The 16880-nt window shown below is 40.3% G+C and overlaps 1 protein-coding gene across 1 annotated transcript in view; it reads left to right on the forward strand.

Annotated features, from left to right (window-relative positions):
• Rftn1 (raftlin, lipid raft linker 1) overlaps window positions 1-16880 on the forward strand; it is a 196834-nt gene that overhangs the window by 72677 nt on the left and 107277 nt on the right. The window contains exon 3 of the mRNA XM_015494369.2: window positions 10535-10721. Coding sequence (XP_015349855.1) covers window positions 10535-10721 — 187 coding nt within the window. The remainder of the gene's footprint in view (window positions 1-10534; window positions 10722-16880) is intronic.

Genomic DNA, 16880 nt, shown 5'->3' on the forward strand with positions numbered 1-16880 from the left:
ATTTGATATGGACCACTTTGGTTAGCAGTTCTGAAGACTAGGCGATCCTTTGTGTCCTCCCTTCTCTACCACGTATATTTCTAAGTGTATGAAATGTTTTGTTTAATATTCCAGGGTTCAATTTCTGATGAGTCGTTTTTAATGTTAGTACCCACTGCTAAACCTAAGCAGCGGGAAGCCTGGTGTTTGTTTTTTTTACAGAATATCAGCCTCTGTCTTCTGACAAAATGGACCGGTGAGATGAGTAGTAATGCCATCTTTGGGGTTCGATCAGTGGGTACAGTCATGGGAATTACTCGGGTAGACTCCTTTCATCACTTCGACATTGAAGTTTTTACTGCACAGTGTTGTCTGCATGTGTGTAATTCAATGACTGTATGTGACCCTTTGAAATGAAAAACCAGTAACTACCTCCTCCTCCCACCTCCCTGTTGCCATGGCAACCTGATGCTTCGCCAGTGTTGTGGGGTCTGGTGGTGTCTCTTAAGAACTCAGTGGATGAGGCTTTCCTGGCTTTGACACTTACTCCCTGATTGGCTTGCAGAATCCTTGGTTTATAGAAGCTGAAACAAGTGTTTTTGGTCTCAGATTTCTGTGTTTATCCATGATTTGGTTAAGGTATTGAGAATAGTATTTTAGAACTTGCACAGTTCAGTAGCAGGAAGCCAGATAACCTGATTGAAATAATGAGCAAAGTACCTAAATAGACATTTCTCCAAAGACATAGAAAGGTCGACAGATAAACAAGAGTGCTTATTAATAATCATCCAGAAATGCAAATGAAAACCACAGTGAAGTACCACCTCACACCTGTTAGAATGTCTTTTATCAATAGACTTGCAAGTGTTGGAGAGGAAAGGGTGCCTCCCCGCCCTTTTACGCTGTTGGTGGGAATGTAGTTTAGTGCGGCCATCATGGAAACAGTGTGGAGGTTCCTGAAGAAGTTACAAAGTGAACTACACACGACCCACCAATCCCTCTGCTGGTCAACTACACAAAGCTGATGAACTAGCATATGGTGAAAATATCTGCACTTCTGTGTTCCCTGCAGAATTATTCACAGTAGCCACATGGAAACAACCAAGTGTGTGTCTGTCAATAGGGGAGTCGTGGTACAGATACACACAAAATATTGTTCAGCTTTAAGAAGACAGTCCTCCATTTGCAATAACATGGATGAACCTAGAGGCCACTCATAAGCCAGACACAGAATGAAAGATGCATTGCTGCATAGTCTCACTTGTATGTGGAATCTGAAAAAAATAAACAGTAGAATAGGTGTTTGATTGGTAGGGAAGAAGGAACCAAGCCGTAGTTATGTAGGATGAATGGACTAGAACTCTAGAGTGCAGTGAAGACTGTGGTAAATATTATATGCTAGCAATTTGCTAAGAGTAGAGTTCAGATCCCTGTACACGTGCGTGTGTACACGTATCAGAGGTAACCATGAGAGATGTGTGGCAATTTGCTTGATGTAGAGATCACTTAATACCTTGTGTACCAAGGCATTTGTTTTCCTTAAATATATGCAATAAAAAGTAAAAATGGTGTTTTATGAAAGCACACTGGTAGTTGCCAGAGTTCAGAGGATGGGGGAATAACTGCTTAGCTGGGTGTGGGTTTCCTTCTGGGGTGCTAAAAAATGTTTTAGGTCTAGACAGAGTTGATGACTACACATTATAAATGTACTAATGCCAGAATCTTCATTTTAAAATGATTAAATTTATGTTATGGGAATTACTTTAATTAAAAAAAGATGTTATGGGGGCTGGGGTTGTGGCTCAGTGGTAGAGTACTCGCCTAGCAAGAGTGAGGCACTAGGTTCAATCCTCAGCACCACATAAAAGTAAATAAATGTATTCTGTCCATCTACAACTTAAAAATTTAAAAAAAAATGTTATAATGGTGTGACCCCGTGAATTGTTTTTTTTCCTCATGTTTTAGAAACTTCGATTTTTTTTTAATAAGATGACAGAAATCAGAATCTTAAAATCCCTAAAGTGAACGTTTTGCAGATTTAGAAATGACACATATAATCTACATAGGCTGCAAATGTTTAGAAAATTGAATTCCTATTCCTTACCTATGCATTGAAAACTCCATATTGAAAAATGATTGATTTTTTTTTAGTGTTTTTGCTAAGTGGATCTACTACAAAGGCCAGGCAGACTGATGTAGAAATAGCGGTCTTTAAATTAACTTAAAAAAAATTATTTTTGGTCGAACAGTGTCATTATCAGCTTCACCTGTGAGAAATTCCCTGAGAGAGGTGCTGTCACCCTGGCCTTGTGCTCCGTGGTATTGACAGATCCATTAGCGGATGTAATTAGAAAAGCAAAGCCAGACTTTGAATAATTGGGTTAAAGTCACAAATGATTGCTGGGTAAAATAATTGGCACTGTTGCTGTCGCCTGCGTGGTGGAGTTGAGTGGGGCCTGCAGTGGCTTCTTTCTTGTGCTGGAGGCTGGTACCTTCCAATCATCAAGTCTGAGACTGCAAAGACATGATCGCTTGGACTCTTCCTAAAGGCATCTGAAGAGCTTGGTTTCCAGGGAATAAATGTGGCTGCGAATGTTTTTACTAAACAAAACATAGTCATAGCAAAAACAAAACCTCCTCTATCCCCAGAGTGTTGAGAAATGTGTGGTTGGGTGGATTATGTTTTTCCCTCTGTTTTCATTCCTTTCTTTTCCTTTTTTTTCCTCTAACTCTTGGAATAATGGTTATTTGTTGATATGGTATTTTCTGAAAGAAAAACATGTATTTAAAAAAAAACTTGGGGTTCTCATGATTACTCAAAATGCATTTTTTCAACAGCTGTTTCCATATTTTGATTTTTTTTGAAAAGCCTGTTTTTGGTAAAGTCGGGGAAAAAAGATTTTCAAGGGATTAAAATTAATTATGTGGTTCTAAACTCTTTGTTCATTTCAACACCAGTATAGGGAAGGGGGGTGGTTTAGGAAGCAGAGGCCAATGTCAGACACCTGCATAGGTGTCCCTGAAACACACATACATGATGATGTGGGAGTGACCTGTCACATGTACTTTTCACTACAGAACTGCTGATGCTCCAGCTGCCCCTCAACAGTGTCAGGAACAGGGTTGAGGAAGGATTGTGGGGCACCTCTGCCCCACATTTATCAAAGCCCCATCTAGACTTTGTAGCCCACCAAGTCTTGACTTGGGGTTGTGTAGGGTTGGAAATGGTAAGATTCTCAATGTCTGACTTCTTGAAGGTAGAATTGGAAGTTGTGGCACCATGAAGCCCATGTGCCCATTGGCAGAAACTTGGCCAGGTGGGGCAAGATGCTGCCTCCTAGGGCTAAGGGAAACTTTAGGGCTCATCATTCTTCCCCTGGCTTGTGGCTCTTTTCCTTTCCTTATGTGGCTCCTGGAGACCCCAGTTCATGGCCTGGGAATCTGTGCCAGACCCTGTGTGTCTCCAGGTCGGTGCACTGTGGGGCATTTAAAGGCATTTCTGGCCTCTACCCACTAGATGCTAGTGACACCTCTACCCTCCACACTAGCATCCCGGAGTTTTGACAATCAAAAATGACTTCAACTCTAGGCGCGGTGGTGTGCACTTGTAATCCCAATGGTGCAGGAGGCTGAGGCAGGAGGATTGTGAGTTCAAAGCCAACCTCAGCAACTTGGGCCCTAAGCAACTTAGTGAAAATCTCTCTCTAAATCTATCTTTAAATGAAAGATAAAAAAGAGCTGGGGATGTGGCTCAGTGGTAGAGCACTCCTGGGTTCAATCCCCAGTACAAAAAAAATAATAATAATAAAGTTCAGCCATTGTCAAATGTTTGCTGATGGATAGAACTGCTCCCCAATAGAGAACCTCTGAGTAAGAGCTAGGGTGTGATTAGGAGGGGTCCTCACTTCATTCTAGGTAGCCATCTTTGCCAGAAGCATTTATTACATTAACTTTGCTGCTGAATACCATGCCACGTTTATTGTAGTTTGAATTTCCACCTATACTTTATTCTTGGTTCTTTATTGTTCCTTTGGTCTATTGATTGATGTTACAGTATTTTGATTATAATAAATTTGTAGTGTATGTTAACATCTAGTAGTATGTGTGACTCTGCACCTATCCAGGTGGAGGAGAAGCCAGCCAGAGAACTGGCCTTTACACTATTGTAAAAGGACAAAGCTCTGGGATGGGAGGGACATGGACATGGCCTGGTGGGTGGCCAGTCTGGACAAGGCTTGTGGTCTGATCACTGTAGATGGGACATGGGCAGATTCAGAAGTGGAGAGGAATGTGACCACCCCTAAGGGGGCTGCCCATTCTGAGCAGGGTGGCATTTCCTTTCCGGGCAGAGTAGCAGTGGCTGAGACTGCCTCATCGGTGTCCCTCATCCTCCACATATGAAGTTATGATTGGAAACTTTTACTTGTTATATGATGGTTTATGTAACTTCAGAATAATATCATTTTCCTGATTAAAACCCCTCCAGGATGAAGGGGAACCATTTTCCCCTAGTGATGCTCCATAGAACACCCCTTTCCTCCCTACCATCTTACTGTCTACAACTCCCCTGAGAAGCCCCTGCACTCCCTGGTGAGCTGCCTCTGGTGTCTGGGCAGGCAGGGGGCAGACACTCGGCTGTGGCAATCCCCCTGCCTGCTGGCAGCAGATGTCTTCCTGTGTTGTTTCTTATTCCTGTTTTGGTTCTGGTGGGCGGACTGTTTTGGTTCACACTGAAACATTTATTGGTTATATACAGATTCCTTAGTTTCCAAGTAGGAATAATAAAATCATTACATCTTTAAAGTTGAAAGCTTCTTTTGCAATTGCCTTTTCAGGGTCTTCATTTCATAAATGAAGGAAAGACCCAGGAGATGGGGAGGGAGTTTTGTGATTTATCCAAGGTTACATAATCAGTAAATGAGATCAGACAACTATGACAAAACAGTGAAGAGGTTTCTCTGATGGGTAGGGTGAGAAACGGACCAACCAGCTTACCGTTAGTATGAGCATCCAAACATATAAATCATTCCCTCGTTTATTTTTCTGGTAGTAACATTGGGGGATTGGTACTTTATAAGAACTAGTTTTTTTTGTGTTTTTTTTTTCCCTTTTAAGGTTAAGGTTCAAATAGAAAAATGAAATTAAGGCCCTTAATCATATTTACAATAGGAGTCCTTTTTTTCCCCCTGAGATAGGATTGTTGAGATTCGTTTTTGTTTTTGTTAACCATGAAGCTAAATGTACTTTGACAGCACGCATACCAAAAATTAAAGTCGTAAAATTGCCAAGTTTTGACAGGAGATACATCTTTAGATTTTTAAAATAAAAATTTAAAAGGCGTTATGTTTTATTCAGGAAGTGTTTAACTATCAAGCAGATGATTGACTAATATTTTTAGTGCACTGGTTTGGGAGTATAGAGATTGAAGGGCCTGAGTGGGAATGGAGAACAATTTAATGGCCCCCGTCCCATGTTGTCATCACCGGCCCCAACCAGCCTGGCACCCCCGCCCACTACTGCTAATGCTACTTACTGACTGGTGGGTTATGGGCTTTGCTGATTACACGCTCATCAATCTGATTGTCACCACTGCTTATGATGAAAGACAGGTGAAGTTTCTCCATTTTCTAAATGGAAATAGTTTATAGGCCACGGTCAACAACCAGGGAGGAATGCTGCTTACAGTAGAATCCTGTCTTGTATCTGGCACAAACCTGTAGTCTTAGCTACTCAGGAAACTGAGGTGGGAGGATCACTTGTGTTCCTCCTCCCCCCAGGGTTTGAGGATAGGCTGGACAATGAATGAGACCCTGTATTAAAAAAAAAAAAACTGACTTCTATACACATCAGCTGCTTGTATTTTTTTATTATAGCAGGATGCATAAGAAGAAACACAAATTAACAAAATCTTAAAGGTTTATTATGGCAGAGCTTGAAATACCTGACACATCTAGAAAAGTTTGAACTGTAGAGAAAATTGAAGAAAGATTTAGATTTATTTTTTGGCAGTGCTGGGGATCAAATCCAGAGCCTTAGATTTTGTTAGGCAAGATCTTTTCTTTGCCACTGAACTCTGTCTCTATCTCTTTACCAGATTTGCCTTTGGATGTTTTTTTTTTTTCCTCCTTTCCTCTTTAGCAACATATCTGGAAACTATCCTTCAGGGGAGAGATTGCATGCTTTTCTAACCAGTCTTACATTTGTCATTGTTATTAATGGAGGTTCCTCCACAATGCTGGACACTTGATTTAGAGTGAATCATTGCTATGGATTTTTTTTTTCCTGTAAATTTCTTGCATGATGTATGGAAATGAAAGCCACGGTATCTAATGATACATAGAATTCTTAAGTACCCTAGATCTTGATTTTAAATTTTTAAAAACCAAGCATCATTTTAAAAAAAACATTATCTTGCCAGGCACGATGGCTCATGCCTGTAATTCCAGTGACTCGGGAGGCTGAGGCAGGAGGATCGTGAGTTCAAAGCCAGCTTCAGCAATTTAGTGAGACACTAATCAACTCAGCAAGACCCTCTCTGTAAATAAAACACAAAAAATGGTTGGGGATGTTATCCAGTGGTTAGGCACCCCTGGGTTCAGTTCCCAGTACCAAAACAAAAAAAAACCCAACTTTGTTTTGGTGGGTGGTACTAGGGATTGAACTCGGGGGAACTCGACCACTGAGCCACATCCTCAGTCCTGTTTTGTATTTTATTTAGAGACAGGGTTTTGCTGAGTTGCTTAGAACCTTGCTTTTGCTGACATTATCTTTTAAATATTTTTTAAATATAAAGAAAATAAGAATACTCTATAAACTCTCCATTGAAATGATCCCTGTAATAGTTCCTTTTTGGGGGTGTGTGTGTACACACACACAGGATTGAACCCAGGGGCACTCAACCACTGAGCTATATCCCCAGCTCTTTTTATAATTTATTTAGAGATGGGGTCTCACTGAATTGTTTAGAGCCTCACTAAGTTACTGAGGCTGGCTTTGAATTCACAATTCTTCTGCTTCAGTCTCCCGAGCTGCTAGGATTACAGGTGTGCACCACTATACCGGATTCTATGATAGTTTTGAAAGTATTAAGTAAAAATGATCTCTCTACCCCTTTCTCCCTACTCTAGTCCCCCTGTTCAATGTTTACACCTTTGGAAAAAAAAAACAAAACACTTATGCCTATCCATCTTTCTTTTTTTTTTTTTTTTTTTTCAAATTAAGCATGACTATATCGTTAAGAGTTGGGTACTTTTTAACTTAGCAATGCATGTTAGACTCAACCCATATTAGCACATAACAGATTAACCTCAATTTTCTTAATGTTCATAGGAGTCATCATTAGGTTATTGCCATTACTGAATAGTCCTCAATGAAGAACTCTTTGGTTCCAGTTTTATGCTATTATAACAATACTGTAATGAATATCCATATTTTTTCTTAGTGTTTATTTTTCAGTTTTTTATTTAGATAATTCCAATATTTATAAAAATAAAGCATAAAAAGACTCCCAGATTTTATTATCCAGGTGTTATAGGTAGTTACATCTGCCCAGTCTCTTGTCCCAGACTTACCCACTTGACTAAGAGCACATATTTAAAAGTAAGTTGTTGTTGTTGTTGTTGTTGTTTTTATTAGGTATAGACACAATGCCTTTATTTTTTTTAATGTGCTGAGACTCGAACCCAGTGCCTCGCACATGTGAGGCAAGCACTTTCAGCTATAGCCCTGGCCCTAACGGCACATATTTTAAAATTGCTCTAAGACATCTGGCCTCACTGTATCATGTCTCAAACTGCATTTTAATAGATTAGGATTCGTTTTTTATGTGTGACCAGGGTACCATCGTCACACTTAAACTATTAGTGCAGTTCTTCGGTATCCAGTCAGCGTTCATATCTCCCCAGCTGACTTACCACTTTCGGACTTACCACAGCACACATTTCCATGTCCAGGATGCAGTGGTGCTGTCCAGGTTGGAGGAAGATAGTCGCTGTTCAAAGCCCCCTGCATCTCGGCGGGGAGAGAGGAGGTAGAGAAAAGGAGCCTGGCCCAGGTCAGCTTGTGGAGGAGCAGGGGCAGGCAAGGAGAATCTTCCAGGACAGCCACCTCAGTACCTACTTGGGTGTGCTGCCCTTGTACTCCCCTACAATGAAAGGTCAACCCTCCTCCATTGAGAGTAGCTCTGTTGGTTGGAACCCGGTGACCTAGCAACCATCTTGACTCAACATGTGGCTGTAATGCTGCTGCTTTTTCCTTATACATTTTATTGATTGATTGATTGATTGTAGATGGACACAATACCTTTATTTTATGCGGTGCTGAGGATTGAACCCAATGTTTCACATGTGCTAGGCAACTGCTCTACCACTGAGCCATAATCCCAGCCCTTTTTCCTTATATTTTGAAAGACGTTTATGAATCCACTGTAGGATTAACACCAGTTGTAAGGTTGTTGGACAGAGGTAGGTGTGTGTGTGTGACCTTTCCTCCAGAAAGGTCTGCTCCTACCAGCTGTAATGAGCATGGCTGTTTCACTAGCATAGGCATTATAGAAGTAAAAGAAAACCTGTAAAAGAAGTAGGAATAACTTGATAAATATGCAATATCCAAGTGGAAAAAAAACCTTTAATATGCTCCTGAGGGACCCAAAGAAGAGCTGAATAAATCAAAGTTAGGCTATTTTGGATGGCATGATGGAAAAATATCCATTCTCCTTCATAATTTGAACATGAGCCAGTAAAACTACCAACATTTTGGGAGCAAGGAGGAGGAATTTAATAAGCTGATTTTTTTAAAAAAACCATTTGGAAAAACGAAACAAATTAGACAAGATTGAGAAAAAGGAAGGTAAGAAGATTCAAGAAATAGCCTAACCAGATATGGAGACATATAAAACATTGTTAAAAACAGTTCTGTACACAAATATAATCATAAACTTAAGTAATTCATTTATATGATAAAAATTACATCTCAAATGGATAAACTCTTGGGGGGAAGATGTTGAATTCATATCACATACTTAAGATAAATTCAGGATTTACATGCAAAAATGAAATATATGTTATAAGAATTCACAGGAAAATTGTTTTATAATCCCATATCTTTTGTAACATGAAACTCAGAAGCTATTGAAGACAGGATTGATAAATTTAACTTCATAAAAGAATTCATGATAAAAATCTCCTTTATGCAAAGTCAAAAGACTAGCAACAAATTAGGGGAAGAGATTCTCTAATACATAAAGAATTTCTACAAATGAAAAGACCAGTAATCCAATAGAATACTAAGTAAAGATTATACACAAGATAGTTCACAGAAGAGGAAACAGCACTGAAATACGAAATGTTTACTAAAAGTACAAATTACCTAGAAGAAAAAAAATTTCTACCCCTCAGGGATTACTTTTCTACTATGAGATTATCCAGGGCATGGGAAAAGAAACACTTTCATATTCCACTGATAGTGGGTAAGTCTGTACTATTCTCTGGAAGAAGTCTGGCAATATCTGAAAAAACATCAGTCTGTAACCCCACAATTCCATGTCTAGGAATTAATTTTTTTAATGTGGTAGGTGTATACACATGTAGTCATGTAGGAATATTTTTATTAAATTTTGTAGAAGCAGAAGTTTGGTCGTGTGTTATATCATAGCTTATACAATTTATGAAAAACAGATGAGGAAGAGCCCTGGGTACTGTTGTGGAATGGTCTGTAGGAAAAGTATCCTATCAATTGATGGAAAACCAGGTGTGTAATGTTATCCAGCCATCTGTATAGAAGGGGAAGGAGATTATGCACAAGATGGTATTTATTATGTCTGAATTCAAAAATTGTCAATGCATATCCAAAAAAGAAATAATAATCATTGCCTCTAGGGGTAAAACTGGAGGTAGGGCTAGGCTGTAGACTTCCCATTACATTTAACTTTGGAGCCTTGTCTTCCCTTCACAAAAATAACTGAATTTAAGACCCAAATTTTAAGATAGTATAATAGGTGAAAAATATTTCTTGTTTTGACATGTGAACTTCTAATGTTAATTTGAGTGGCTTTTCAAGTAAAGACTAGCCTTTTATGTTTTTTAAACAACTGCCTGTTCATAGCCTTTGCCCATTTTTCTATTTTGAGGGGAGATAGGTGGAAGGCAGTAATTTCTTTCCAAATTAAGAACTTACATTTGTAAGTATCACCGAAATTTTGTCTTTTGACACTGTTTATGTTGCTTTTTGCTGCCCAGAATTTTGTATTTGCATTTTGTCTCTTCCTCCTCCTCCTTCCTTCCTTTCTTCACTGGGGTGGAAATGACTTTTCCATTGATCACTGAGAGTACTGACTCTAGATGAAAGACATCCCATCCCTGATGCCTTTGGATGAGTTGTAAATGACAGGCTACTTATAATGTCTCTTTGAAGGCAGTAAAGACGGGAATAAATTCATATTTAGCAAAAGATGACCTTGAGGGTCTTCCCCGAGGGCAAAAGGAGAGGGTTTTCAGTGGGGTGCAGAGGGTGGTTTTTGTGGGTCTCTGATGAGCCTCTCTCCTCTCTCCACTTCCAGCGGAGCTCCCTCGGTCCTCTGCGGTGAGGCTGGCCTCGTTGAGGGACCTGCCTGCCCAGCTTCTGGAGCTGTATCAGCAGGGGTTCTCCCTGGCCACCCTGCACCCCTTTGTGCAGCCCACTCACAAGCAAGAGAAGATGCCCCTTGAGCACATCTTTAGAGCCATCCTGATCAAGAAAACTGACAGGTAAGGAGGGGACCAGTCAGCATCCAGGGTGGCTCAGGTGTGTTGACTGGAGGAGGGGAGGGCAGAGGATGGGGACAAGTAGCTGTTCCCAGGGCCTCTGCCCTCTGGCAGGTAAGGCAAAAAAAGACCACCAGAGAGAAATCTCAGAACCTCCCGTGATGAAAAACAAATGCCATGCCTGACTACAAGTTGAGAGTTCTTTTTTTATATCCCCTCCTTTAATTTATTGGGTTAAACTCAATTAGAAAAATGTTTCCTCTAAATAGGTGTACTCCCTGCATGGTGCAGCTAGTAAAAATATAATAATACTATTAATCTGAAAAGCATGGCTGGAAAACATAGTGATTTTATTAAAGACCATATACAAACTTGATTTCTTCCCTCTCCAAAAGTCTTAGGAATGCTTTAAAATTTTGAATCCCCCCATAAGTTCTGTCAGTCACCTTTGTGTGGGGGGGGCACTCAAATTATGTTCCGTTGTTGGTTTGGTCTGATTTTGATTTTTGAGGGTTGGAGGATGTTTTTCAGTTTGGCTTGTCCAGTGGGATGCTTACTCTTATATTTTGATTGGACCTAATTAGGAAAAGAAGTGGGGACTAATCCTTCAAAAAGAGCAAATTTAATTTTAAATGGATTTTTTTTTTTAACAGAAGAGGATGGAATGGAGAGTGCAATGTTTTTGCTGCTTTTATAAAAATAAAAACTGAAATGAAGTCTGGGAAAGGAAAACAGACTTGTCCTTTGGCTAACTCACAAGGAAGGACAACATGGGGCATGTTTTAAAGAGAGGGTGCTACATGACTGCTGCTCCCTCTTTCCGTGTAAAAGTTGCTTTGCAGTGGACGGAGTGTTTCACTAGTGTGCCCACAAGGGACAGCTGCAAGGCATGAGGTTGCGTGACTAAGGTGGACTTCTCTTTTCTTTATTTCCTCATGGCTGATCATGCTCTAGGGCACTTAGTCCATGTCACCATGCATTAGAATTCCAAGTGGAAGGTGATGCACGCCTTTGCTAGAGTCTAGAAACACTCTGTTTTTGTAGGGTGGGACTTTGCTCAGTGTCTGCCTTTTATGTACTTTGTCAACTGGCTGTGGATCAATATCTGGGTCAATCACAAGAGGAAATTATTCTGGGGGGCCAGAGTGGTTTTAAGTTACACTGACACACAGGATATGTGTAATGACTGCAGCTCACATTTATGGAGCGTGCATTGTGTGCTAGGCTTTATAAGTATCATTTCATCTTTATCAGCTCATGAAATTGGTACTATGTTCATTCCCCTTTTAAAGAGGAGGGAACTGAGGCACAGACTTTATCAAGGGTACGCAGCTGGCAGCAAGTAGAGCTCTGACTTGTTCCCAGGACAGCTGGCTCCTATTCCTGCATTCTTAATGCTGGCATGATGCACCTGCTGTGTTCCTGCACTGACAATTCTTGTGGACAACCACTTTATGAAAAAATGAAAGTGGCTGGGCGTAGTGGCACACGCCTATAATCTCAGCAGCTCAGGAGACTGAGGCAGGAGGATTGTGAGTTCAAAGCCAGCCTCAGCAAAAGCCAGGTGCTAAGCAACTCGGTTCGACCATGTCTCTAAATAAAATACAAAATATGGCTGGGGATGAGGCTCAGTGTTTGAGTGCCCCCGAGTTCAATTCCCCCCCCCCCCAAATTAAGCTCCTAACCCACATATATTGTTTTTGGACATGTAAAACTATACAACCATTCTGGAAATGGTCCGCCCCCATAAACAAACAAATAAACAAATAAATAAATAAATGATGGATAGCTCTGATTTTAGGTGAAGTAATTCCTCCTTCCATTTTACCACTCAATCGTATTCAAATAAAATAATTTCAGAAATGCAACTGGATTAAACAGGCTTAATATTTTAGTCAGGTTTTTCGTTGCTGTGATCCAAAGACCTGACAATTATAGTTATTTGGCCTCTAGGGTTTCAAAGGTCTCAGTCCAAAGATGGCTGACTCCATTTCTCAAGGCCCAAGGTGAGGTAGAACATCATGGCCAAAGAGTGTGGTGGAGGGAAGCTGCTGAAGACATCACACCAGGAAGCAGAGAGACAACATACATACATTACACCACTCACCAGGGACAAAATATATACCTCAAAGACACATCCCCAGTGACCCACCTCCTCTATACAGCCCACCTGCCCAGTTAATCCCTATCAGGGGATTAATGCACTGATTAAGATAAAAGTTCTCATAACCCAATTATTTCACCTCTAAACCTTTTTGCATTGTCTCTCACATGAGCTTTTGGTACCTCATATCTAAACTGTAACACTTACTGTGTTATTTAGATTACACAAGACATTTAGTGAGCTCCAGTGATCCTGTTCCTTAGACTGTTCTATTGGCCTGCCTTTCTTTCTTTCTTTCTTTATTTCTATTGACCTTTTAGAGGAGACAAGTCCTTTAGGGTCATATTGCAGGAGAATTCCTTGGTGTAATTCTGCATTAAGACGTGACATTAGGTCGGGGGCATGAAGTCATCATGTTGTAACTACATCAACTCAAAATGTGAAGATGAGTCCTTTTCTCCCCCTGCCATGGAGTAGTGTTTCTCAACTTTAATATGCTGATGACTGTTCTGGGGATGTTATTAAATAGGAGGTCTGGGATAAGGCCTGGGTGCTGCATCTCCAACATGTTTCCAGATGATGCTGATGCTGTTGGCCTGTGGACCACACTTTGAATAGCAAAGGTATAAAGACCTAACTACTTCTTGTCTGCCTCCATGCCTGGCCTCAGCAACAGTGTTGGGAATTACCACTCTACTCCCGGAAGAGCTCTAAGACCAGGAAAGGTGAGCAAGGACACAGGGCTCCTGGTGGGAGGGTCCATGTTCCAGGCTGCACTTGGCTCCTGCCAAGTGGTGTAGTGTGGGAAGCACATCTGTGGCTTTTGGGGGCCTACCATTTTCTAATTGGTACAGTGAGAGGTTGGTACCACGTGATTTGCAAGGTCTGTTCAGACCTTGATGGAAGAAATGGGTGAGGAAGTGCCTCTTCAGGAATGAAACCCCCCCACTTTGACAGATAGTTCATTATAAGCCAGCAGTGGATCTGGAGAGGGGTTAAAGAGGGGTTCTTCACTTTGCCAAGAATGGGTTACAAGCGAATGAACTAAATTTCCAGAAGAGAGAAATGATTAAGGCTCTTAAGAACAAGACACTGTTGTACAGGAAGTCTTTCACGATAGGGAAGATGGCAGTCTCCTTGGGTTTGGGTTCACTCTGGTCCAGAATGCCTGAGAGAACTTCCTTGAGCCCTTCAATGAACATTCCAGCTCCTTGGTGAGCAGATATGGAGAAAGAAATTTCTATGTTAACTTCATGTTGGATCTTTGAAACTACTGTTCAAAAATAAAGCCACAAAAGCTTGATAACTTACCATGTGAAGCAAGGCAAAAATAGCCAAGAGAATCTCCTGCATTTCCATCCACAGTGGTATGTGGGAGGAGTGGTGGGAGCTAGAGGCAGGGTCATTATAATTCTAAAGTGCAGGCATTTTCTCTCCCGGCCATTGTGATAACCATATGTTTTCACATCATGAGGGAAAGACCCCCACTGTACTAAAAATAAGCAAACAAAGAAACCCACAGAATATTTTTTCTGTATCAGTAGGGAGTTCAAGTAATAAAAACAAAACAAAGAAAACCTTATGTGATTAATTTTTAATATGGACAGTTAAAATGATATTTTTCACAAAGACTGCCAAAGTTCTGACAGCTGTAGATGCTGTTAAATGAAGTTATTTAGCTCTCAAAAAAGAAGTAAATGTCTGGTTAACATTTTCCATGTAGGGCATGTTGAAAGAGATCTAGCTAAACTCTACGGTACTATCTGTTCAAAGGAAATTTGTTACCAAGAATTGCCATGGAATGACTACTTGAAACTTGGCTATCAATCTATTGTGTTTGAAAGGTGAATGCAAAAGTTTTTAGCAAATAACTGCACTTTGGAGTGTTTAGCAATACCAAGGAAAAGAACATTTAATAATCTTTATTTATTCCCTTATTCATTCATTCATGAATGCCTACTGAGCTTGTACAAGCAAACCTTGGAGATATTATGGGTTTGGTTTCAGACCGCCATAAATATCACAATAAAGCTAGTCAAACAAACTTTTTGGTTTCCCAGTGCATATAAAAGTTATGCTTAGGGATGGGGCTGTGGCTAAGTGGCAGAGCGCTTGCCTAGCATGTGTGAGAGCCTGGGTTTGATTCTTAGCACCACATAAAAAATGAGATAAAGGCATGCTACTGTCCATATACAACTATTAAAAAAATTTTTTTAAAGTTATGCTTACACTATAATCTCTTAAGTGTGCCATAGCATTTTATCTAAAAAACCAATGCACACACCTTAACTAAAAATACCTTATTACTAAAAGATGATAATGATTAGCTGAGCTGTCAGGAAAATGGCATGAATACATGTACTCAACTAGGGATGCCACAAACCTCCAATTTGTATTTTAAAAATTCTTCAAAGTGCAATAAAACAAGATATGCCTGAAACCTTTTTAAGGTATTGGGCCAAGAGCTGTACTTGGTGAGAAGGTAGCAGTGCAGGCGCATGGCTCATTTGGGTGTGGAGCCTGCCCTCCAGGCACCTGCCATCTGAGAATACTTGCATATCATGGAGCTCATGTGTGTCTCATGCTGTGGGAGTTTGGGAAAAGGATATGTCACCTCCCATGGGAAGGCAAACCTAGGACTGTTTAAGGAAGAGGGAGCTTTTAACTTGGGCTGTATTTCTTTTGGGCAAACATAGGCGAAATAAACATGGGTGGGAGAGTTTTATGATGTTTTCTAATGGCGTGAAGGTAATTGGAGATCATCGTTGATAATCTAGCTCAATGATTAATGAGTCATTCCAAAAGCACTAACATTTCTCTGAAATCTCTACCATTTTGACAAATTTCACTTGAATCCATGGAAAATTATCAGATCTTTTCTTTTTGAAAATTCTGATAACTGCCATTTCATTTTCAGATGGCAGGCCAAACTACACTTCTAACTATAAATTGTTCTTGATTTCAGTGCATTGCATTGAGTCAAAGTCAGTTACTTTGAAAACTGACTCGGGAATGAATAGCCGAATATGTGAAATACTTCACAAATAAGTAGAAAAAGTTTTGCTTCCTTTCCTCAACTCTCTTTGGATCACTTAGTGATTCTTAACAGACAATATGGTTGAATTCACTCTGAATTCTAAGTGTCATTAAGTTATCCTTCATTTTGGTGGGGGTAGTTTTCCTTAGAAGGGGTTGCTAAAGATCTCACAACTTGATAGCTGAGAGAAGTTATTAAAATGTCACTTTTGAATTTTTAAGAGTTTGATTCAACTCTAGGTTGTTTTACAGTTGCAGATAGAAGTACAAAATTCTTTGTAATGCTCCTGTGTCGTTGTTCACACACACAGCTAGTTTAGAGCTCACTCGGTGTTGTTTCCATGTGTTTCATCACTAATTGGGTTGAAGCCTCTTGGGTCTAAGTCTCCTGGACTAATGCCTCACAAGGCACAGGGACCAGGTCACTTAGGAACATCATCAGGTGCCTTTTGACCAGGGGTGGGGCACACAGAGGAGCTATAGCTAATGCAGTGGGGTAGAAAGTGCATATAATCCAAATTGCCCTTGAAAGTCTTTTGAGTGCCTGTGAAATGTAATACTGTAGCAGCTTTCTACCTGACCAGTCCATGTTTACCTTCAGGACTAGATCAGATGACCGTTTCCATTGATGAACCCGTTGGGGAGCTAAACTGGTTTGGGTGTGTTCATTGGGATTTTGGGGGTGGTGGGTGAGAATGGATTCTTGTCCAAGTGAGACATCTGTGGGAAACAGAACTGCAAGAATAGGCACCCCGTGTATCCTTTTTGCAGTCCATTCAGGAGCTCATCTTCCTGTTGAATAGAATAACTGGTACTCTTTTAAGTGTTAAATGTTCCTCGTCTTAAGTTGGATTTTTCTAAAATAAATATGTGTTATATAATTTTACTGTGCAAAGATGACTAAGGAGCCCTGAGATCTCAAGAAACCTACCAGGGGGCCATAAACTTCATCTACAAGTTATGTACTACCCAGCTGGTCTAAAGGTCTTGGTTTGCCTCTCTAACAGGAATTTGACAATAGG

Source organism: Marmota marmota, unplaced genomic scaffold, assembly GCF_001458135.2.
Source record: "Marmota marmota marmota unplaced genomic scaffold, marMar, whole genome shotgun sequence".
NCBI lineage: Eukaryota > Metazoa > Chordata > Mammalia > Rodentia > Sciuridae > Marmota > Marmota marmota.